Below are 24698 nucleotides of genomic sequence, written 5' to 3' on the forward strand. Positions count from 1 at the left end.
AAACCATAGTATAGTGTAAAAACATGAAATAAACAATACTACTAATAGAGAGGCTGAGATAAGAGAAGATTTGAAGACCCTTATGTTGTATACAGCAAGACACTGTCACAAACATACAAGCTGAAAGTGTATATAGATTGTACAATATTGGACCTATTTCTCCAATTACCAAATTAGAGAGACCATTGGATGACAATCAACAAATTTCTAATTCCTCATATTATTGGATTTCAATCGCTTAGGATATGTTGGTAATATTAATTTTCATATTAAGAGATATTAAGAAAAAGTAATTATCATTTCCTGTTGTTTTTGTTGTAAGAGGTAGAATTAGGTTTGTGTGGATTTGTTGAAAGATTACTTTCTTGCTTCTTCTAGGGTGTAGTTTTGCTCTTTATATTGATGTTTTCCATCTATTATCCTTTGTAGGACTGGATTTGTGGAAAGATATTATGTAAATTTTGTTTTGTCATGGAATATCTTGTTTTCTCCATCTATGGTAATTGAGAGTTTTGCTGGGTATAGTAGCCTGGGCTGGCATTTGTGTTCTTGTAGGGTCTGTATGACAACTGCCCAGGATCTTCTAGCTTTCATAGTTTCTGGTGAGAAGTCTGGCGTAATTCTGATAGGCCTGCCTTTATACGTGACCTTTTTCCCTTACTGCTTTTAAAATTCTTTCTTTGTTTAGTGCATTTGGTGTTTTGATTATTATGTGTCGGGAGGAACTTCTTTTCTGGTTCCTTCCGGTCTGGGCTGGTGCCCTGAGCAGACCTTGGGTGCAAGCTACACAGCCAGTCCCCCAATACCCAGAGGAAATTTCACTCCCAGGTGCTCTGACATTCTCAGGATCAGAGGTGAGGACCCAACATCTGTCCCAATACCAGGAGTAACTGGGACCAGCAGGACCAGGCACACAGGAACTCCACCAGCAGAGTGGCTCTGGTTCCTTCCGGTCTCTCTGGGTTAGTGTCCTGAACAGACCTTGGGTGCAAGCTCCGCAGCCAGTCCCACAACACCCAGAGGAAGCTCCATTCCAGGCATTCTGACACACCTAGGATCAGAGGCGAGGAGGTCACAACATCTGTCCCAACACTAGGAGTAACTGGGACCAGCGGGACCAGGCACACAGGAACTCCCAGTGGTCCGGTTCCTTCCGGTCTGTCTGGGCTAGCTGGTGCCCTGAGCAGACCTTGGGTGGAAGCTCCACAGCCAGTCTCAAAACACCCAGAAGAAACTCCACTCTCAGGTGCCTTAACATGCCCAGGGTCATAGGATCCCACTAGAATCACAGGATCACAGAGACAGCTTGACTCTGAGGAGTTCTGATACAACCAGGATCACAGGAAGGACAGGCTCCAGTCAGATTTAGCAAGGGCAGGTAGCACTAGAGATAATCAAGACGGCAGGAGGCAAACGTAGAATCTAAACAACACAAACTCAATCTGAGTTTTCTATGTCAGTGGTGCTCAACCTTCCTAATGCTGTGACTCTTTAATACAGTTACTCATGGTGTGGTGACCCCAATCATAGAATCATTTCATTTAATTCCAGCACTTGGGAGGCAAGGGCAGGCAGATCTCTCTGAGATATGCAGAGTGAGTTCCAAGACAGACCAAAACAAAAACAAAAAAGGAAATACCCAAACAAAAAAATTTGTTATGAATTTTAAATATTTGATATGCAGGGGATCTGATATGTGACCCCTGTGAAAGGGTCATTTGACCCCTAAAGGGGTGGTGACTCCCAGGTTAAGAACTACTGCTCTATGTATATTTTTATTTTGTTCTGTTTTTGATCTAGGGTTTGTGGGTCACCTCATCTTTGTCTCCGAGGCTCAAGCTATCTCACTTCAACCTCCTAAGTAGTTAACACAACACCATGTGCTACCAAAGATAGCACATCTTTGTGCAGGCAAAGATTTTAGTTAGTAGATGAAAAGCTCTCTGATTAATTCACATTGCTTTAATGATATTTGAGAGATTACTTCCTCACATGCTGCTGTGTAAATTAAATCAGGTCCTTTTTGACTACTACTGTCAGTTCTGTTCTTTCTTTACCTTTCCTACAGTGATAATTATTGTCAGTTTTGCTTATTTATAAAAACTCTATGTCACTGACTTTTAACTGATTTTAATTATATTTATTTTTATGACATAGGGCCTTATTATATAGACCCAACTAATCTGGAACTCATAATATAGACTGAGCTGTCCTCAGACTCACAGAGGTTTGCCTACCTTTGCCTTCTGAGTATTGGGATTAAAGGGCCATGCTACCACCAGCTCTCTCGCTGATTGTTAGTTTTAGAAGCTTTTAAAATAAAGTTCTACTCATTCTAGGGCAAAAATTTAGTGGGTTCTGATGTATATATGTGTTTCCAGAGTTGTTTGACCATTACCAAATTTTATTTCGGAACACTTTCAACTTTTCAGAAAGATGTTACACCCATTAAAAAGTCATTTTACCCCATTCCTGCAGTCCCACACCCACAGTGTGTCTGTAGAGTTGCTTATTCTATGTGTCCTTTTGTGTATGGCTTCTGTCTTAGTTAGAGTTTCTATTGTTGCAGTGAAACACCATGAACAAAAAGCAAGTTGGGGACGAAAGGCTTTATTCAGCTTACACTTTCAGAAACAAAAAAAGAAGTCTGGACAGAAACTCAAACATGGGAGCAACCTGGAAGCAGGAGCTGATGCAGGAGACCATGAAGGTGTGCCAGTTACTGGCTTGCTCCTCATGACTTGCTCAGCCTGCTTTTTTATAGAACCCAGGACCATCAGCCCAAGGGGGCACCATCCACAATGGGCTGGTCCCCTCCCCCAGTGATCACTAATTGAGAAAATGCCTTATAACTGATCTGATGGTTCTATTCTTAACTGTGGTATCTTCTCTCTGGTGACTCTAGCTTGTTTCAAGTTGACATAAAAATAGTTGAATTTTGTGCAGGGTGAGATAAGGCTCTTTTTTTTTTTTTTTTGGTGTTTTCGAGACAGGGTTTCTCTGTGTAGCCCTGGCTGTCCTGGAACTCACTCTGTAGACCAGGCTGGCCTAGAACTCAGAAATCCGCCTGCCTCTGCCTCCTAAGTGCTGGGATTAAAGGCATGCGCCACCACCACCCGGCCGATAAGGCTCTATTTTAATTTGTTCACATGTACCTGTGCAGTTTGACTAGCACCATTTTATGATACTGCTTCTCCAGGATGTATTTTTGGTTTCTTTGTTAAAACAAAACAAAACAAAACAAAACAAAACTGGTGTCAGTAGGTGTGTGGACTTATGTCCATGTCTTCAATTCTTTTTTTTGTTTGTTTTTTTGAGACAAAGTTTCTCTGTATAGCCCTGGCTGTCATAGAGCTCACTTTGTAGACCAGGCTGGCCTCGAACTCAGAAATCTGCCTGCTCTGCCTTGAAAGTGCTAGGATTAAAGGCGTGCACACCACCGCCTGGCCCATGTCTTCAATTCTATTCTTTTGAGCAATGTATCTATTTTTATGGCAATACCATTCTGTTTAATTTTTTTATTATTATAGCCTTGTAGTGTAGTTTAAAATTACTAGTGGTGATCAACACTTTTTTGTTTTACTTTTCTCTATCCTGTGTTTTTTGTTGTTGTTGTTGTTGTTGTTTCCATATGAAGTTTAAGATTATTTTTTCAATTTTTTGTAAAGAATTGTGTTGGAATTTTGGTGGCAGATTGCATTCAATTTATAGATTGTTTTTGGTGGAATGACCATTTTCACAATATTAACCCTACCAACCATAAGCATGGATAATCTTTCTATCTTTTGATGACTTCTTCCTTCAATCTCTTAAGTTTTTACTATACATGCCAGAGCAAGCAGGCAAAGAGCGCAGGCTTCCTTCTCCATGTCCTTATTTAGGCTTCCAGCAGAAGGTGTGACCCAGTTTAATGTCATCCTTCCTCAAGCTCCAGATCAAAAGTTTGTGTCTTCCTACCTCAAAGGTCCTGGCTAGAAGTGGACTCATCGAAGCAAAAATAATTTTTTATAGGTGTGCCCCCTATTTCTGGATGGTAGTTCATTCCAGATGTAGCCAAGTTGACAACAAGGAATAACCATCATAGTTATTGTGAAAGGTATTGTTTCCCTGGTTTCTTTCTCAGTCTGTCATTTGTATACAGAAAGGCTACTAATCTTTGTTAATTTTGTATCCTGCTTCTTTACTGAATTATCATCTTTTTAAAAGAATGTATTTGTATATGTATTGTGTGTGTATACATACTTGAGTGTAGTGCCTGTGGAGGCCAGAAGAGGGCCTTGGATCCTCTGAAGCTGGAGTTACAGGCACTTGTGAGATGCTTACTGTGGGTGTTGGAAACCAAAGTTGACTTCTCTGCAAGAGCAACAAGTGTCCTTAACCACCGAGCCATTTTTTCCAACTTCCTTGTTTTTATTTATTTATTTTTATAGCTGTAACAAGAATTTGAATGAGAGGCCACTTAAAGGAGCAGAGATGGCTCATGGCAGTTGCATCTGTTACAACTCCACCCCTGCCTGGGTGATGATTCGTGAAATCTGTATTCTCAGAGCTCTCTGTGACTCTTGTGGAGAGGCCTTATGAGTTTTGTACATTTCAGATTTCCTGGGACTCAGGTGATCAGCCTTGATAGCAAGTGCCTTTCTTTACCTGCTGAGCCATCTTAAAGAGCATTGTGTGCAGAGAAGAATTCCCTCTTGTGTATTCTATTCTTGCTTTTAAAATACTATTTTCCTATACCTTCTTGGTCATCTGCACCCTGTTTTTGGACCAAATCTGTGGTGCTATTTAGTAGAAGCAAACAGTGAGGCAAATAACCGTAAGAGACAAGTGTTAGAAATACTGCAGTCAAGCAACTTCAGAGGATGTGCAGGGTTCTTATTTGTGTTTGCTGTTGCTATAGAAACACATCAAATTGAAATGCAAGTTTAATTTTCCCCTTATTCAGTTCACAGTAAGTTATTTGGATGGTGTTAAAGCTTGTGGGGATCCAGCTTTCTGTCTTTCTCCTTCATTAGGTGATAGAAATAGGCCATGTGAGTTCCTTCCTGCTGGGCTGAGCTCTGAGCTGGCGTCTGTTTAGCTGGGAGGATCAATGAACACCCAGCCTGTGCCCAGTTCCCCTTAGAGTTTGGCTCCCCTTATGACTGGAAGGAGAATGCCTTATGAAGATTGGTCTTGGAAGGCTGGGTTAAATGTTTCATTTTTGTGGATGTCCTTTAGGCTCTGAAAACTTTGATATGGAGAAAACATATCTTACCAACACAGAAAGAATATAATTCTTTATACTTGTTAAAGAAAAGTAATGTAATTAAACCATTAGGATGGTAGAAAAATGAAACTTATACATTACCCATTAAAGAGATACTGGGTGAGGCTTGAGGTGCGGACAGCAGTTCAGTGCATGATTAGCATGTGAGTTAGATTCCCATCACTGTAAACAGCAGCAACAACAAAACAACAAAAGGTAATGGAGAAGAAGTAATGGTGATTCACATGTAATATTCAAAGATGTGTCAGTTACCATCCGTTTGAAGAGGCTTACTGTATGGGCTAATATGAGTTCAGGCAGTGAAACATGCATGTATTGCTGTGTTAGATAAGCCTGGAATAAGTGGCTGAAGAGGTTGGATAGGTGTGATGTACAGGTTTGGGCAGTATCCAACAGATTTGTTAGCACATGTATGAGATAACTTAAAGGAAGGTGATAATGAGCTATAGATACATTGAGGTGGTGTATGTACAAGGGTAATATTCCATATAAACAGAAATGTGTATTGCGAGAATTATAAGAGATAAAATATTTTAAATTCAGTGCTTGGAAGTGATAGCTGAGGAAGGAATGAAGCTTGTCTTAGGGCCAGTGAGACAAGTCAGAGGGCAAAACCGCTTGCTCCAAGCTTGAAGAGCCAAACCTGCTCCCTAGAACCTACTTGGTGGAAAGAGAGACTTGATCACAAGGTGTCCTCTTTCATATGTGTTCCCTCAAAGTATTCTTTTTCTTTCCTTCCCTTTCCCTTCCTTCTCCACGACCCCCTTCTTTTTTGGTGTTTTAAGACAAGGTCTTACTCTGTAGCCCTGGCTGTCCTGAAACTTGCTATGTAGACCAGGCTGGCCTTGAACTTACAGAGATCTGCCTGCCTCTGCCTCCCGAATTCTGAGACTAAAGGCATATGCACAACACCTAGCTTCATTTTTAATTTTAAAATAAAAATATTGATTCTTTTGTTTATATTTTTGTGCATGTGTTGCATGTGTGTGTGGTGTGTGTATGTGTCTTGATTTATGTGTGGTGTACAGTTATGTATGTACATGTGTTCTGCATATGTGTATTGTGTGTATGTGTGGTGTATGCATATATATGTGTATGCTTATATGTAGTGTGTATGGTATGTTATATATATGTGTGGAAATTGTATGTTTGGTTTGTATATACTGTGTATGTGTGTTGGGTGAATATGTGTGGTCTACATATGTTTGTGTTATGTGTACGTGTGGTACATGCATGTGAGTTTTGGAAGAACTTGCACTTATGTGTGTACATATGGATGATGGTGGAAAGTGTTAGGTATCTTCCACTCTTGATCTCTACCTTTTGACTAGAGACAGGATATATTCACTGAAACATAAGCTCACTTTTTTAAGCTAGGCTTTCGCCAATGAGATCTTGGAGATAAAAATTTGCAAAAATGTCCACTCTATCCAAAGCAATCTACAGGTTCAATACAATTTCTATAAAAAAAACAATGGCATTTTCCACAGAACTAGAATACTCTTTAAATTTTATAGGGAATCCAAAACAAACAATACACAAAACTAGTCAGAGCATAATGTAGATTGTGAGGATTGTCATCATCTGTAGTACTTTCTGTTTTGAAGTACAATTTTTCTTCTGTTTTTGTTTTTGTTTTTTCAAGATTAAAGATTGAAGGTGTGTGTCACCATTGAAGTTCATCTTTCCTATACCTAAATTTTTGTAGGGTTTTTTGCTTGTTGGTTGGTTGTTTTTTTTGTTTGTTTTTTTGAGGCAGGGTTTCTCTGTATAGCCCTGGCTGTCCTGGAACTCACTCTATAGACCAGGCTGACCTTGAACCCAGGAATCCTCCTGCCTCTGCCTCCCAAGTGCTGGGATTAAAGGCATGTGTCACTAGTGCCTGGCAGGGTTTTTTTTTTTTAAAGTCATGAAGGGTATCTTAGGTTGTCTATTACTGTGAAGAGATACCATGGCCATGGTGACTCTTAAAAAGGAAAGTATGTAATTGGTGCTGACTTTAGAGGTTTAGTCCATTATTGCCATGGCAGGAGGCATGGCAGCACACAGACAGTGTGGTGTTGGAGGAGTAGCTGAGAGTTCTGCATCTGGATCTGTAAGCAACAGGAAGAGGGGAGAGCCATTGAGCCTATCTTGAACTTCTGATACCTCAGAGCTCACCCCCCAGTGACACACTTCCTCCGACAAGGCCATACCTACTAAACCAAGGCCACACCTCCGTATGAGTCTGTGGAGGCCATTTTCATTCAAGCCACTACAAAGGGGTTTTATCAGATGCTTTTCTTTATATCTGTGGAGATGATTGCACATTCTTTTAGCCTTCACTTTAATTTGATGTATTTTATTTACTGATTTTCATGCTGACTTATTTTTGCCTCTGTAGAGTAAGTCTCACATGATCATGTTCTTGTATTTGACCTTGTCATTTGTTGAAAGTTTTACATCTGTATGTTCATAGGAATATCAGCTTGTAGATTTTTGTGTATTGTCTGGGGAGGTGACTCCCTTTCTGTACTCTGGAACTGTTTGAAGAGAATTGACATTGGTGTGTTGTTTGTATAGGCAATCTGGTGCTGAGGCCTCAGCTTGCCTTGAACTTGAAATTTTACTGCTTTAGCCTCCCAAATACTAGGTGTGTATGTGATACATGGTGTGTCGTTATTTTGTCTTGGAAAGGTTGGTAAAATTCATCAGTGCAACCATCTAGTGCTATTATTATTTTATTTTTTGGACAATCTGTGTTATTGATTCAGTCTTACTCCTTGTCTTGGTACGTTAAACTTAAGTGTATCTTCCTGATTCTGTTTTGATGGGAACTGTGTGTACTCAAGTACTAAGTTTTATATTTATTGGTATGTACTTGTTCATAATAGTTCCTAGGAAGCTTTTGTATTCCTGTGGTATCAGTTATAATTTGTCTTTTTCATCTTTGATTTTATTTGAATTTCTTCTTTTTTCCCCCTTAACTCTTTTCATGGTAATATGGTGTTAATTTGGTTACTTATTTTATTTTATTTTTGGTTTTTTGAAACAGGGTTTCTCTGTATAGCCCTGGCTATCCTGGCACTCTCTCTATAGACCAGGTTGGCCTCAGACTGCCTAAGTAGTTAAATTAGGAAGGTGTGTATATGCTGTCATTGCTCAAAGTATACACTGCAACTCAGATTTTAGATACTAGCTTCAGAACTTTATTTGTACTTCTATAAAAACATATAGTTAACGTGAAAATATTAGAATGGTATAACAATGATGGTTTTGAGAATATTTTTAAACTTGTTATAGGGTTAGTAACAGAATGGTTTAAATGACTAAGTTAGTTTGCTAGAAATTAATTATCTTGAAATTGATGGTCACTGTTTTCCTCCTCCACAGTCACCAGATAAGCAACGAGCCCTAGAAGAAACCAAAGCCTACACCACTCAATCCTTAGCAAGTGTTGCATATCTGATAAACACCTTGGCCAACAATGTCCTACAGATGCTGGATATCCAAGCATCACAGCTACGGAGGATGGAGTCTTCAATCAACCATATCTCACAAGTGAGACAATGTTCAATTTGTTTGCCTATGAGCAGCACACAGCCTGTGGATTGTTTTTATTTATTAATGCACATGTATTTGGAAAATATTAACTTAGTATTGCATTGTTTATGAATCTTTTTGTGATGTTATTATCTTTTTAGTTTGATAGAAAAGTAAATTTTGATGGATTTTATTAAAACTCAGTTGCCACAGTAACATAATCACTCTTGAAGTGAAAATTTATCTTGGTATTTTATTTTATTTTTGGTACAGCTTTCACAATCGTTTTTGTATTTTAAGTCTGTTTCAAGTAATCTTGTTCCTGGGAACAGTGGTAAAATACCTGTAGTATGAGCCCTGAAGAGGCCAAGGCAGGAAGACTATGCATTTGGAGCTGGTCTGTGCTGCATAACAAGACTTTTACCTTTTCTTTTCTTTCTTTCTTTCTTTCTTTTTTTTTTAAATAAAACAAACCATGTTGGGAAGCTAATTTAATTGCAAAGCAGTTTTAAAAACGTTAAAATGACTTGTTAATGTTGGATGTCTTCTTTAATAATTCTCCAACCTTAATTTTTTTCTTTTTAGCACTGAATCTTGAGCTTATAGGCTAGACTGTTGGTCAGCAAGTCTCAGGGATCTGCCTGTGTCTGCTCCCTAATGCTGTGATTGCAGGAGTGCACTGCCACACTTGGCTGTTATGTGGGGCTCCTGTTTGTCATGGTTGTACAATTCAAGCATTTCCTCAACTGAGCCACCTTCCAGCCCTACTGCTTTTGCATATTACACACTCACATTTAATAATGCTGCTAGGAATAAGCTATTCTGATGGAATAAGTGGAAAGTAGGAGAGAAGTTGAAAGAGGTTAGTAGGTCAGAACTGGCAACCCTCAGAGTTGTTATGAATGCATCGAACCCTTTTAATGTAGAGTTGTGTTTCTAGAGGTCAGTTGCCTGTAGAGTGAGGACTGTAACTCTACAGTAGATCCTGTGATTGTCAGAGTGTACCTTATTGTGTTGCATGAGTTGAGAGATGGATTGATAAAGGAAATGTGTGGGACCCCAAGAGCAGCCTCAAAATTTTAAATTTTGCAGAACTTGCTTCAATAATTAAATTCTGTTTGTGTGTGAGCACGTACATAGGTGTGTGTGTGGGTGTACGCTTGAGGTTATAGCCACTTTCTGAGAACCTTTTAAAAAATATTATTGCCGGGTGGTGGTGGCTCACGCCTTTAATCCCAGCACTTGGGAGGCAGAGGCAGGTGGATTTCTGAGTTCGAGGCCAGCCTGGTTTACAAAGTGAGTTCCAGGACAGCCAGGGCTACTCAGAGAAACCCTGTCTCGAAAAACCAAAAAAAAAAAAAAAAAAATTATTGATTTTATGTACATGAGTGGCTCTCTTCTTTTAAAAAGATTTATTTTTTTAAAAAGATTTATCTATTATATGTAAGTACACTGTAGCTGTCCTCAGACACACCAGAAGAGGGCATCAGATCTCATTACGGATGGTTGTGAGCCACCATGTGGTTGCTGGGTATTGAACTCAGGACCTTTGGAAGAGCAGTCAGTGCTCTTAACTGCTGAGCCATCTCTCTAGCCCCATACTTTTTGTTTGTATGTTTGTTTTGTTTTTTATTTTTATTTTTTTTGAGACAGGATCTCTTATGAACCTAGAGCTCACCCATTTGGCCAGATGGTCTGGCCAGTGAGCCCCAAAGATCCTCTTGTTTTGACTTCGCAGCTCCAAGTTTCCAGGTGTTCAGTACTGTGCTTGACTTTACAAAGGTCCTAGGAACCTGAACTCAAGTCCTCTTGTATATCAAGCACTCTACCACTGAGCCATCAGATAGTTCCCAAAATTTCTCAGTTATGTTTAAAACAACCAGTTTACTGTAAGAGTTATTCAATGATCTCTAGACTGGAGGAATATTATTTGGTGACAAGGATTGAACTGAACGCATCATAGATTCTGTGTCTGTATTCTAGTACCGAGTTGGCTCCAGTCCCTAAAAGCGTCTTCTGTAATACAAAGAAAATGTTTTGTGTTTAGAAAGCAAATACTTAGTACATATTCCAAAACAGCAATTGCAGACTATACCAGGTAGATGGGAAATATTTTAGCATCTCTTTGTACTATTTTTAATTTTTATTTTATTTTTACATTTTTCATTTCATATTTTAAAGGTTAATATATTTATCATGTATGTAATGTTCCCTGCATGTATACCTGCATACCAGAAGAGGGTACCAGATGTTATAGATGGTTGTGAGCCAACATGTGGTTGCTGGGAGTTGAACTCAGGACCTCTGGAAGAACAGTCAGTGCTCTTAACCACTGAGCCATCTCTCTTGCTCTGTAGTATTTTTTTTAAACATGTAACATATTTTTAGTTTTTGTTTAAAGGACAAGGTCTTACTGGGTATGTTGCCCAGGATGCACTTGTATGCATTCATGTGTTTTTTGACAACTTTTTAAAAATGTTAAAACCCTTCTTAGTTGTGGGCTGTATACAATATTCTGTGGTTAGATTTGGCTTGTAACTGTAGTTCACAGTTTACCAGCTTCTGCTCCTAAAATACTTTCCCCTATTTGGGAATAAGTTAAAAAATAGTAAAAATACCCTTTATGTTTAATCTTAACATTCATCTATCTGTCTTCTGTCTGTCCATCCGTCCATCCATCCATCTATTGTGTGGTGCAGGTGTACATGTTGAGCTTGGAGGACAACTTGTGGAAGGTGATTCTAGACTTCCACCATGTGTTCTTGGGAGCTGACCTTAGGTTATCATTGTTGGTGGCAAGAGCCCTTACCTGCTGAGTCATCTCACTAGCCACCTATTAAATTTTTAAATAACTGATTTATTTATGGAAGATCGATAACTTGAAGCATATTTGTAATTTGAATAAATACATGGTTAATTAAAACATTCTTAAAGACCAAATTTAGTTAATCAACTAACTGATTACAGATATTTTCCCACACTGACGAGCTGCTGAGGTAGTTCTCCGGTATGGTTAATTCTAAATTATCTGTGGTAACGGGAAACAACAGTATGTGGATAAAGCTAAAACAAAAACAGTTTATATAGTGCTTTCCTGTCATCTGCTGGGGTCCAAGCATGTGCTTGAGTTCATGAAGGAGATGTGGGACTGGGGCTCAGGCTTAAAGGAGCCATGGGAGCCAGTATGGTTACTTCAGAACAAAAGGAACCTGTTCTTGGAACTGTGGCTGACTGGTTATGTGGGGAAGCCTGCAGCATGCAAGACCATCTTGGCAGGAACAGTGAGAAGGATGGACAAACTAATTAATATGAAACGTCTGCACAATTGTGGTGGTGTTCTTTGGCGTGTGCTTTTTAGTTAACAGGATCTGAAGCAGCGGCAGTTCTATTTACAGCATGGTGAGCAAATACTTGGCCATAGATCAGTTCTATTGTTGATAACTTCATAAATAACTGACTTTATTTTCATATAATCTGTAACTTTTCAATTTCAGGATAAGGGTTTTTTCCACTAAAATTCTTTGCAAATACTACTGTGGAACCTGTACTTCAAAGATTCAGAGTCCTCTTAAGAGGGCAAAGGTGCTGGTTACTGAAAGCTGGGCACTTGATCTAGAAAAGCATAGTAGCAACATATTTAAAAGTACCTTACATAAACTTCACAGTATCTTTTAAAACATTTTTTCTAAGATTTATTTTATTTATTTTATGTGTATGAGTACACTGTAGCTGTACAAATGGCTGTGAGCCGTCATGTGTGTGTGTCTGCTGTTGATCTCAGGACCTCTGCCAGCCTCACTCACTCCAGCCCTGCTTGCTCCTGTAGCTGTCTTCAGACGCACCAGAGGAGGGCGTCCGATCTCATTCCTGGTGGTTGTGAGCCACCATGTGGTTACTGGGATCCAAACTCAGGACCTTTGGAAGAGTAGTCAGTGCTCTTATCTGCTGAGCCATCTCGCCAGCCCTTAAAACATATTTTTAAATTTTGTTTTATGTGTGTGGATGTTTTGTCTGCTTGTATGTCTATACACCCATGCATACCTAGACCTCAAAGAGGCCAAAATATTGTGTCTAGTTTCCTGCAACTGGGGTTACAGACAGTTGTAAACTGCCGTGTGGGTGCTGAGAATTAATCCTAGGTCCTGTGGAAGCAGCCAGTAACTGCTCTTAACTGCTGAGCCATCTTTCTAGCCCCTAAAAATCTTTTAAGTTGATAAATATGGCTTGATATTATATTACTTTGATATATATGTATATCTATATAAATATATTTGCTATTTGTTGCATTCTAAGGCTTTTTTTTTTGGAGGGGTAGGCTTTTCTTTTTAAGTTCAGAATCAACAGGTAACAGTCGCTGGACACAGCAGCTAACGTCCTAATTTTGTAGGCTATACTACGTATAACTCCTCCAGTGGCTAATCCTGGCAGATCCGCCATCTGATCCAGGGGCCTCATGTTAGCTACATATTATCCTCCAAGCTCTCCCTGTCTAAAGCAAGACATCTTTTTCTTCCTCTCCTCTTCCCCTAGGGGTGGGATTTTCAAGACTGGTTTTCTCTATCTTGGAACTTGCTTTGTAGGTCTTGTTGGCCTTAAACTCACAGAGACCCATTTGCCTCTGTGCCACCATGCCTTGTCCCAGAGCTGGCCTGATCTCAGTATATAGTGAAGGCAGGCCTTGAGCCTTGTCTTCAGCCTCTTAAGTGCTGGGATTATAGGATTGTAGGTGATGGTTGAAAACCTCAAAATCTTTTGGATCAATGTTTTTCTTATTCCTGAAATAGGTTTTGTGCTTGTCAACAAGCTTTTATTCAAGCACTAAATAGAAACACACTACTTTCTAAAAGTAAAATTTGATTCTCCGCACAAGAATGCATGCAGTTCAATCTGAGGTAACAAGAATACAACTTAATACCTTTTGGTTTTTCTTAACCTTTCTTATTGTAGACATTTAAAAAAATTAATGACAGAAAGTAGTTAATGACACTAAATATCTGTTCTTAGGCAGTGTCTTAGTTAGAGGTCTACTGTAATAAGACCCCACGGCCCAAAGCAACTTTGAGAGGAAAGGATTTATTTTACTTGTACTTCCTTATCTCAGTTCATCATTGGAGGCAGTTAGGGCAAGAATTCAAAATACTGCAGCAGAGGAAGATGCTGAGGCAACGGCTTTAGAGGGGTGCTACTTACTGACTTGCTTCTCTTGGCTTGCTCAGCCTGCTTTCTTAAAGAACCCAGGACCACCAGCCTAGGGATAGCAACACCCACAATGAGCTGGGCCCTCCCCATCAATCACTAAGAAAATGCCTGCCGGCCAGTGGTGGCACATGCTTTTAATCCCGGCATTTGGAAGAGTCAGGCGGATTTCTGAGTTTGAGGATATCTTGGTCTATAGAGATAGTTCTAGGACAGCCGAGGCTATACAGAGAAACCCTGTCTTGAAAAACCAAAAAAAAAAAAGTGCCTTCAGTCTTGGCTACAGCCTGATCTTATAGAGACATTTTTCTCAGTTGGGGTTGCCTTCTCTCAGATAACTTTAGCATATGCCAAGTTAACATACAATCTGGCCAGTGTAGGCAGTCACAATTGTTATTTGAGTAAATAATATAAGAAACAAGCCAGAAGTTTTTCTAGATCTTTGGTATTTGATCTTGGCAGTTCTACCCTCAGGGAGATGTTTGGCAACATCAGACAGTTTGGCTTATTTCAGTGTGGGGAAGTATTGTAGGTTATGTCTACCCATCCCAGCACACTAACGAATATGACTCAGGTCCGTTATGTACTTGCATTGTCTTTCTGTTGTATTGTTTTAACAATATTTGTTACGTATAGATTACAAAATTACAACTTATGCGGAATGCTACATTAGTGTTTCCCGAGAAATGTATTATTAGCAAATAATTGAAGAATATAAATAAAAATATTACCATTTGTACTATGAATGTGTGAGCACTTGATAAATTCTAATGAAATATGTGATCAGCGTTTTGTTAGTAAGATATAAGCAACTTGCTGAAGCAAACAAGCTTTTCTGTCAAATTGACTTTTTTGAGGGGAGGAGGTGGATACTGGGAATTCAGTCAGGGGCTTATAAATGTTAGGCAGATGGTGTACTCCCTGACCCTAGCCCTTGATCCCCATTTTTAATATTTATATTTTAGTTTTGTCTCTTCTTTGTAGTATTTAAATAACATTAGAGATTATACCAATAGGTTATTTAAAAATATAACAAGACTATTCTCTGCTGTTTTCTTTGTCTTTTATTTCTATTCTTTTTCTTTCTTTCGGTTTGTTTTTTGAGCTATCAACATAGCTCAACTCTCTATGTTGAGCAGGCAAGCTGGCCTCGAACTCAAAACATCTATCTGCTTCAGCGTTTTTAGTGCGGGAATTAAAGTCTTTCACCACCATGCCTGGCTTCTTATTTTTATTTATTCTTATTTTTATTTTCTGTTGAAAATGATCACTTTGGGTTGGAGAAATGACTCAGTTGCTCCAGCGTTTGCTGCACATCCACAAGGACTTGAAGGACTTGAGTTCTGTCCCCAAAGCTCATGTAAAAAGATGGGTGTAGTGTGTACTTGTAATCTCCATGCTGGGAGGTAGAAACAAACATGCCTGTTACTAGTTGGCCAGCCAGCCAGCTCAGACAAATGATTAAGATTGTGTCCTAGAGGGAGACTCAGAAATAAGCAAGGTAGACAGCTTATGAAAAATGATACTGAAGGTGGACCTCTGGTTTCCACATGCACAAGCATGTATATACATATGTGCACCCCCTCCATATGAACACACACACACTAGCACCTATTTGTGTGCACACATTTGTACAGGCATACATTCAAATTTGTACACATGCACATTTTACGTTCTACTCTTAACTTGTGGGGTGTAAAAATCAGGTGGTGGGCCAGGTTATATTTGAAGGCATGTTTTGGTGACCCTTGCATTAAGTTAAAAATGAATAAAGATAATAGTCTAGAGAAAAGGTGGTTTATGAAATGAATATGAAGGAATGTTGAATCTCTAGGCATTTGATTATTATTTATTTGGATACCAGGGCTATCTATCTTTGTATTGTCTTATTTATATTATATCTTACAGACTGTTGATATTCATAAAGAGAAAGTTGCAAGAAGAGAAATTGGTATTTTGACCACCAATAAAAATACTTCAAGGACCCATAAGATTATTGCGCCAGCCAACCTTGAGCGGCCAGTTCGTTATATTCGAAAACCTATTGACTACACAATTTTAGATGACATTGGACATGGCGTAAAGGTAGGTGTAGTTTCTGTCAAGCTTTCTGAAGGCTCTAATGGAACCTTAGGAAATTAAAGTTTGTTTGATATCCTGAAGGACCAGATCTTGGCACAGTTGTGGTTGTGAAGATGATCGCTTGCTAGTGTGTGTCCTCCTCATGTTTTCTTTAGTGTTACCTCTTGAACCAGTTATCTTTCAGTGGTATTTGCTTAATCACTTACTAGATCAACTAACTATAGAAAAGCATAGTAGTTTTAATCTTTTAATGATTTAGTAATGATAGAAAAAAAATCATCCAGCATATTATTAAAATGTTTTTCTTATCTCAAAAATATATCAGCAGACTTTTGGCATTAGTTTTCAGAACAACATATGTTACTTAAATATGAATTTGAATTTTTTTTCTAAAATAATTTTATCTCAACCTTTTGGATGAGAATAGTGGAGTTAAAAATTGTAAATTTATTTCTGGTGACTTTAAATTTCTAACATTTTATATTTTGGTCATTTTTTAAAGATGCATTTGTATATCTAGTATGTATGAAATAGCATCATCACAGCTATGTAGTATTGAGAATGTGGCCCAGTGGTAGATAGAGATAGAGCATGAGCTTTCTCACACAGCCCTACGCTCTTGCACTAGCCTTGAAAACACCTACTAGCTGTTGATGGGAAGAGTCTACTTCTAGTGAGGGGTCTCTGTATTTAAGAGACCACTCAGAGTTTCAGCTAAGTACACTGTTTACAACTTAAAGTTCAGTAGTGATTGTAAAAATTACCTAAGTTTGACTTGCAATAATTCTGTACCTATCTTACAGCTATATAGTTCATGTATCTTTTTCTAATATAAGCCTATTTAAAATGTACACCACCATTTTGGCCAGAAATCAGTAAATTTTAATTTAATGTTTGTATAAAAATAAAACATAGTATAAATTTATAAAACAACTTTTATTTTAGAGGGCATTTTGGTTTTTTATTTTTCTCTTTTCTTTTTTTTTTTTTTTTTTTTTTTTTTTTAGAGTCTCACTTTTTTGGCCTTGCCTGGCCTGGAACTCATTATGTAGGGCAGGCTGGCCTTGAACTCACAGAGATCAGCCTGCCTCTGCCTCCAGAGTGCTGGGTTTAAAGGTGTGTACCGCTGTACCCAGTTTATTCAGAGTTTTGAAAAAGGATTATTATCTGGAACTTGATATTTAATTTTATAGTTGATTCCTTTATATTTTAATGACTAATTAAAGCATATTAAAATAGGATATGTAACTAAACGATAATTAAACTATAATATGTTTTAACTTGGGGAAAGTTTGTTGAAGACCAGTAGTTGCTAATAGAATGTAATAGGTTGCTACCAGAATCTGTTGCCAAAAGATACTTGGACTATAAAAGATTTGTGTTTGCCTGTTTATATAATGAAAAGGTGATTTTTTTGTATATTATTTTTTAATCCTTAAAATAAAATATCTTTCTTTTAGGACTATAGCTTCTGTTATTTGTACTGTAGTGTTTGCTAATTTAGAGAACTCTACAGGAATCAAAGTTTTGAAAAACACAGTGTCTTATGTCATCAATGAAACTTCTGTCCATGACACATCTGCTTTAACCACTCTTTTTCTATGATCTACTGAAACATTATTTCGTTAATGCTGATTGCTTAACTTGTTTTTCTTTGTTTTCTTTCTTTTGTCTTCACATCCTGAAGTTCCAACTAACCTTTCAATGCTTTTCTTCCTTACCTCTTTTATTTGCTCCATTATGCATTAAGTGGTTGCTTAGATTTAAGGTAAGAGATTCCAGGGCTGGATTTCCATTCTGTGTTCTTATGTAGAATATTACATACGGGGAGTAAAGAGATAGTTTGCATTTGGCCCTTTAAAACCAACAAATGAGTCCTTCTTTATTTATTCAGGTCTGGCAACTTTGCTGTGTGTCTTCATGTTTCCTGAGGGTAGATATTTTTGTTCATTTTGTTCATTGTCCTGTTCATTGTGCCCAGAACAGTACCAAATACACATTAGGTATTAGTATTTCAAGTATTTGGTGAATGAATGGGTGCTTTTGTGGAACTGAAATATAAATTGTATTGTTATAAAGTTATTGCTAGATTTTTTTATAAATGTTGAAATTTTGTTATTGATTGGAGGGCCAACTAATATGCTCTATTTAACTCTCCCCCTGTGTAATAACTTTTTATTCTATAAATGGTGTGCTTAATTATATGGTTTGTTAACAGTATGTCATTATCTTTTGACTTCTTATTAAAAAGTTGAGAAGCAAAAAATACCATGTCATAATGCCTTTTTTAAGTTGCAGTACATTTTACAAAAAATAAGTCTTTTAAAAATGTTTGTATAAAATATATTTCAATATAATCTCACCATAAGTCTTTTTAAAAGTGAATGTCATTTGTATATACAACATCCAAAGTTTATGATAATGCTTAGGAAATACAAATTAAGAACTAGAGATAAGGTCATAGTGCTAGAACACTTGCCTAGAATGTAGAAGACCCTGGTTCAGTAGAAACCAATCAACCAACCAGTATGAAACCCCACACACCAGAATAAAACTGGTGCTGTTTAGTGAAGGACCCATGGTAACAGCCTTTCGAGTCATTCAAGAAGCCTGTCAATTCAGTGTCACTAAGAGGCGCTTAATCAGTCTTACCAGTTCTTTTTTCTTTTTCTTTTCTTTTTAATCAAGACAGGGTCTCTTGCTGTCCTGGGACTTTGTATAGAGACCATGCTCAGTCAGAGATCTGCCTGCCTCTGCCTCCTGTATTCTGGGACTAACGGCCTGTGCTACTGTTACCCAGCAACATTTCTTTTTCTTCATTACCCAAGTTTTCTGATTTCTTTTCAAATATGTATTTTTCTGTTGCTTTACAGTTTGCCATATCTTCAGTGTAGTCAGTGATAATCATGAGATAAGAGAACTGTATCACTTAGTATTAACCATGGCCACAAAATTTTTGCCTGGTCATGGCAGGTGGTTCTAAAAAAGGAAATAAAATCACTGGAAAATAGGCTCTAAGCTCTTACCTTGCTGGTAACCCAGGAATTTGGAATTGTGGAAGGTTTCTTCTGTTTCAAATGGCTAAATTACAGTGAACTAGACTTAAAAAAAAGCAGGCAGTATTCAAATTTGGTTCTTGCTCTGTTAACCTACAAGTGGTAATAGTGTCCAGAAATATTAAATGAAAAAAAAATAGATCCTTTGTTCTTAATAGTTAGCCTGTCGCCTAGGCCATTCTCTGGCGCTGCTTTTCTCTCAGATGGGCTGTGTTTCTCTCTTGACCTTGAAAGTCTGTTTCATGTAAGAGATAGGTCCCCTGAGGGCTTCCTAGAAAGATCTCACAAGAACTATGCTTGGAGAAGATGCCTCAATTTTTTTTTGCCTTTTTTCCTCTTAAAACCAGAAAGTTTCACAGTAGAGTCCCCAAAAATTGTGCTGCTCTAGTAATTATACTATATGGTTCTATAGAAGATAATGTTGGACAGGAAGTTATGGACTTGGCCTGTTTTCCCCTTCCTCTAATCCATCTGTAGATACAAATTACACATGACCCTTCTTCTTTCTGTATTTAAAATTTTTTTTAAAAGGTATATTGTCAAACCCAGGGCTTTGAACACATTAAGTATGGACTTAACTACTGAATTCTATCTACATCTAGCCCCAGAGCCTTTCTTTTCAGGGTCTCACGTAGTGTAAGCTGGTTTTGAACTCACTGTAGCTGAAGCTGACCTTGAACTCCTGCTTCTTTTGTCTCAACTTCCAAGTGCTGAAATTATGGACATGTGCCTGTAATTTTTTTTTTTTTTCATTTTTCTGACTCCCTCCTTTCACCCTGCCCTTTTTGTTTCCACTCAGCTCAGATTTCTTTGTGAAACATTCTATTGTGGAACAATTCTTACCAGCTTGGTTCAGAGTGGTTAATGGTTAGTTTGCTAACATCTCTCTTGGAATGCTGAGGAGAGCTCAGGGATAGGATAGTTCATGAGGCAGCTCTCCTTGTCCTCCCTCAGGATATGCAAGTGTTTAACAGTGAGTGAAGACATTGGTGGATTGGGTAGTTGCCTGCAAGTTGTTCAGGCTCCTGTTAGACATCCCTCACCTGTGCTTCTGTTAGTGACCTCAGTTAATTCATCAGCTCATCAAGCCAGACTTGGATGAACCCCTTTCAGTTTGTTGTTACCGTGTGCCATATCTGGGATGAAGAGACATTTGTCTACATTATTCTAGAAAAAGTCACACATACCACCTTCCCCAACAGTTTCTTCTCTGCTACTTTTAAAAAGAATTTTTAAAAATAAAGTTTTAGAGATGGTTCTTCTTTTTAAACATGACTCATATATATATATATATATATTCATATTCCTTTTATAGACCACTTTACTGTTTTTTTCCCTTTTGAGCTTTGTTTTATGTGTAGATTCTAAGGCTTTGAGAAGGTACTGCAATTTAAATAAAAGCACTGTACAAATTGAAATCGAAAATAAATTATAGTTGGAAAGTCATTTTCAAATATCTTAGCTATCCCATGTATAGAATAAAATTTTCTTTTGTTCCTTTTCTTTTCTTGCTCCTCTCCTTCCTGTTGCAAATGAACTGTAGTTTAGTGTTTGGTTCACTTCTCCCCATCACTTATGGTAACGTTGGGTTTTGTGTTGTTTAAGGTTGAGCTTAAAGGACTTTGGTAACTACTCAAATCTTGTGGTATCATAAACCAAGATAATGCAGTTTTTGAAAGCTATGGTGGTTATTTGTCAGATTATTTACAAAATTTTCTTCATATGTGAATTGATTGTTTTGAAAGTGTCTTCTGACATTTTAAAGATAAAATTCCCATACCCTCTGTTTATTAAGAGGGAGATAGCAAGGATAATTTATTTTTTACTTGATAATTTATATTCATTGTTTAAAAGTAATAGCAAAAGGTTTACACACAAATGCTTTACTTTAAAAATAATGACATTTCAAAGGTACCATTTGTCATTAAAGATCGTTTTAACATCACACACAACTTGTTCACTGGGCTATTCATTTGAAGAATTTATTGCTTGATATTTTGTTTCTTGCCTTTTGGATAGTTAACAATTATTAGAACTTAAAAAAAAAATCTACTGAAGTCAGAGTTAATTTGGACAGCTTTAGTGCTATGTGCCATAATTAAGATTTGTTTTCACAAAATTTATATTTTAAAATTGGCCAGGCATGGTGGTGCAGCCCTTAATCCTAACACCTGGGAGGCAGAGACAGCTGATCTCTGTTAGTTCAAGGCTAGCCTGATCTATATAGTTAGTTTCAGGCTGGCTAAGGCTTCATAGCTCTCTCTCTCTCTATATATATATATATGTGTGTACATTAATATATATTAAATTGTAAATGTGTTCCAACTTCAGTGGTATAATATCTTTTATGTGTAAGTATAATGTTTTAATTCTGAAGATAGTATGAGAGATTTGAGATTATGTCTGTAAATGTGTTGTGAAGATGGCAATGCAAAATAATAGGGACTTAAAGAGCATGCGTGAACCTATTTTGTGAATAGTATTTTAACCTATTGGTCTCAAACAATGTGAAGTTGCATTGCACTGTATTCCTTATTGACACCTTATAACTGGATTTTTAGGGGTTTCTCTACAAGTATTGGCATATACCTTAGATGTCATCATTAGTTCCAGATTGCCCATCTTTTCTGTATTTGAAATTTCAGTTGGGAATAGGTTTATGAATGCATTCATGGTCCATCTCTGACTTAGAATTGACTATGTTACCCTGCTTCATGCCTCACCTAGCCTTCCGTTTGGTCTTGATTGTAATTACCACTAGAAGTTACACAATGACAGTGGCTTTTGTGTTCTCAGTGATGGGTTACCTCAGCCCTAACATTGTGTTTCGGATACTTAGGAAAATGCCTTGAACTGCTAGCTGCAGGTAGGTGATTTCCTCATAAGTAGAAAATGGAATCTGAATTGTGAGAGTGATTCACAAGTTGAAAGAGCTGAACTTTTCTTTGGATATCACAGTTTATCTGTGTTTTCTGTCTTCCAGTTCTAACTGAGCATATGCATAGTTGCATATCTTTAGTTGGAAAATTATTTTGTTTATGTTATACTTGTTATCTAAAGAAAAGAAAGTAATTCCCCAAAGAATTGATTAAAGGGCTTATTGTTTCCAATTGAGTTTTTTGTTATCACTAAAGTTTTTATAATTATACTATTTAATTTTAGCTAAATGTAATACCAGATAGTATAACCAGTGATATGTTGGTGTGATGGCCTAATGGCAAATACATTTTTCACATACAAGTTTAAAATAATTTGAAAAATCATATTAGGAAGAGTCCTTTGAGTACAACTGTAGAATAGTAGAGCAGGAACTGCACACAAATTGCATGGCCTCTAGTTTTTTTCTTATTTAAACCTCCCCCTCTTTATTTCCAACAAGCCACTTAATTTCACTGCATAGAAGTTAAGTTGTGTTTTTTTTGAACATTTTTTTAGGTGAGTACCCAGAATATGAAACTGGGTGGATTGCCACGTACAACACCTCCAACTCAGAAGCCGCCAAGTCCCCCTATGTCAGGGAAGGGGACACTTGGGTGAGTATACAGTAATAAGAAACCTAGAACAGTAACAGAAAAAATACTGTTGTGCTAAAAAACACAGCAGCCTCTATGTAAATTGTAGAGAGAATATTTTCTTGATAGTGTTATCTTTTATGTGTAACTTTTTTTCTGATAAGAATATCTTTATACTTGAAAGTGGTAGTTTAGAAATTATTTTTTTTAGTGAAGATATCAAGACAGAATCCTAGCCATGGTTAATTATAAAGTGAAGTCTAACTTTTTCTTGAAGGTTTTAACGGTCTGTTTATATTACAGTTGAATTTATTAGGCTCTCTTTGTCAAGAGGCTATGTGGATTATAATATTCTGTTTAACTTTTTGTGATATTTTTCTGAGTTTTGATTTAGGCTCTGGAGTTAGCTATTTTAGAAGTGTTGAGAGGAGGAAATCATGACATTTTTATTGCACCGTACCTTAGCTTTGTGGTTGAGGTTTGGGTTCAGATGGGTATTGTGTAATCCAGAAGCCAATTGGCTATGTATGTTCTATGGTCCTCTAGTCAGGTTGTCAACATTTAGTTTTTTAATTTGTAAAGGGAATGTAATTTTGTCCTCTATCAACTTTCCAGGGTCATTGTACTACCAATTGGATTTTTAGAAACGTATCAGACAAGATGCTTTCAGAACCATTGTCTTTGTGATATTTTCTCCCCCTGTCCCCCCAAAAAGACAAGAAACCTCAAGAAGAAAACCCCAAACAAATAAGCAAAAAATACTTCCCAGCTCAAAACTAAGTCAAGCAGTTTGGATTTGGAGGGGCAGAGGCGAGTTGATGGAGGATGATGTTGGAAAGATACACTTTGATCAGTGGAACACAAACATAAAAACACAACCAGGAATAGAATGGTTTTAATTAATGAATTTATTGTACTTTATTGTATTTGTTTTTAGGTCAGGATGTCACTATATAATGTAGTCTATATTGGCCTGCAACTCTCGATCCCCCTTCCTCAAGTTTTGCAATGCTGGGATTCCAAGTTTGTGCCTATAATTCAGTTTAGGCAGTTTAGATAATTTGGTTTATCTGAAATAGTCTTTTTGCTCTCAGAGAGGAAAGGATCTTAACAGGTCAAGTAAGGCTTAGACTTGAGAGTGTATGAAATAGCTGGAGTGTGACGGGGCGGAGTGTGACGATGGCACAGGAGCCTTCGCTTTGTTTCCCACGGGTGCACCTCCTAATGAAATTTCTTAGGGTTTAAGTTAAGATTGTTACCAAGTTTCCAATAAAATAAAGTATCTTTTGCACTCAGAGTTGGGGTGTAGGTATTCATGTGCCAGTAATGCATTTTCTTGGGTGTTAGCAGAAGTGTAGCTGCTCCTTGGAGAGCAGAGTGCTAAACTCCATTGCCCAATTGATGGTCCTGGGCTCTTTAGTCTTTCTCTAGTTACCATATTGTTCTCTTCCTCCTATTTTTAACTTTTTGTTTTTAAATGGTTGTAAGATGTTTTATTTTAGAAAGGAGAGAGAAGAGATAGGAAAGTAGGCGCCAGCCACTTCCACATAGCTGGCAAGGAGGTGGGGAAGGGAGGAGGAGAAGAGAAGAGAAGAAGAAAAGAGGGAAGGGAGACCGAGAGGAATAGAGGAGGAGAGAAGATGTTTTTAACTTCTTTTATCCTGTTCGTATCACTGATCTTTTTGTATAGCTCTCAGGTAGTGAGGTTAGAATGGAATATTCTAGTGTTCAGAAGACATTGTCAAAAAGTAGAGTTTAGAAATTTATTTCCTGATATAGATATCATATATATCATATACCAACATATTATATGTATTATATGTCATATATAACTTATTTAATTTAAATTAATTAAATTATTTGTAGTTTGATTATATATGTGCATTCTAATTTCAGAGATGGTTGTTTTAGTTTTTTTTTTGAGGCAGGATTTCTCTGTGTCCTGGCTGTAGCGGAGCTCTCTTTGTAGACCAGGATGGCCTCAAACTCAGAGAGAGCTGTCTGCCTCTGCCTCCCGAGTGCTGGGATTCAAGGCTACACCAGCACCGCCCGACTGATGCT

The 24698-nt window shown here is 37.6% G+C and overlaps 2 protein-coding genes across 9 annotated transcripts in view; one reads left to right on the top strand and one right to left on the bottom strand.

The window, feature by feature from the left end:
* Window positions 1–24698, bottom strand: part of Raph1 (Ras association (RalGDS/AF-6) and pleckstrin homology domains 1) — a 197821-nt gene that overhangs the window by 52979 nt on the left and 120144 nt on the right. The gene's annotated exons all lie outside the window — the stretch shown is intronic.
* The window catches only part of Abi2 (abl interactor 2), a 72463-nt gene that overhangs the window by 15060 nt on the left and 32705 nt on the right, over window positions 1–24698 (top strand). For 4 of the 8 annotated variants that reach the window (XM_031367681.1, XM_031367680.1, XM_031367686.1 and 1 more), the window contains exons 2-5: window positions 8642–8809; window positions 15896–16072; window positions 17820–17837; window positions 22561–22658. In XM_031367681.1, the coding sequence (XP_031223541.1) occupies window positions 8642–8809; window positions 15896–16072; window positions 17820–17837; window positions 22561–22658 (461 nt within the window). The remainder of the gene's footprint in view (window positions 1–8641; window positions 8810–15895; window positions 16073–17819; window positions 17838–22560; window positions 22659–24698) is intronic. The other 4 variants (XM_031367682.1, XM_031367687.1, XM_031367685.1 and 1 more) reach the window with 1 other exon arrangement.

The sequence above is a fragment of the Mastomys coucha genome, unplaced genomic scaffold (genome assembly GCF_008632895.1).
Source record: "Mastomys coucha isolate ucsf_1 unplaced genomic scaffold, UCSF_Mcou_1 pScaffold14, whole genome shotgun sequence".
Taxonomy (NCBI): Eukaryota; Metazoa; Chordata; class Mammalia; order Rodentia; family Muridae; genus Mastomys; species Mastomys coucha.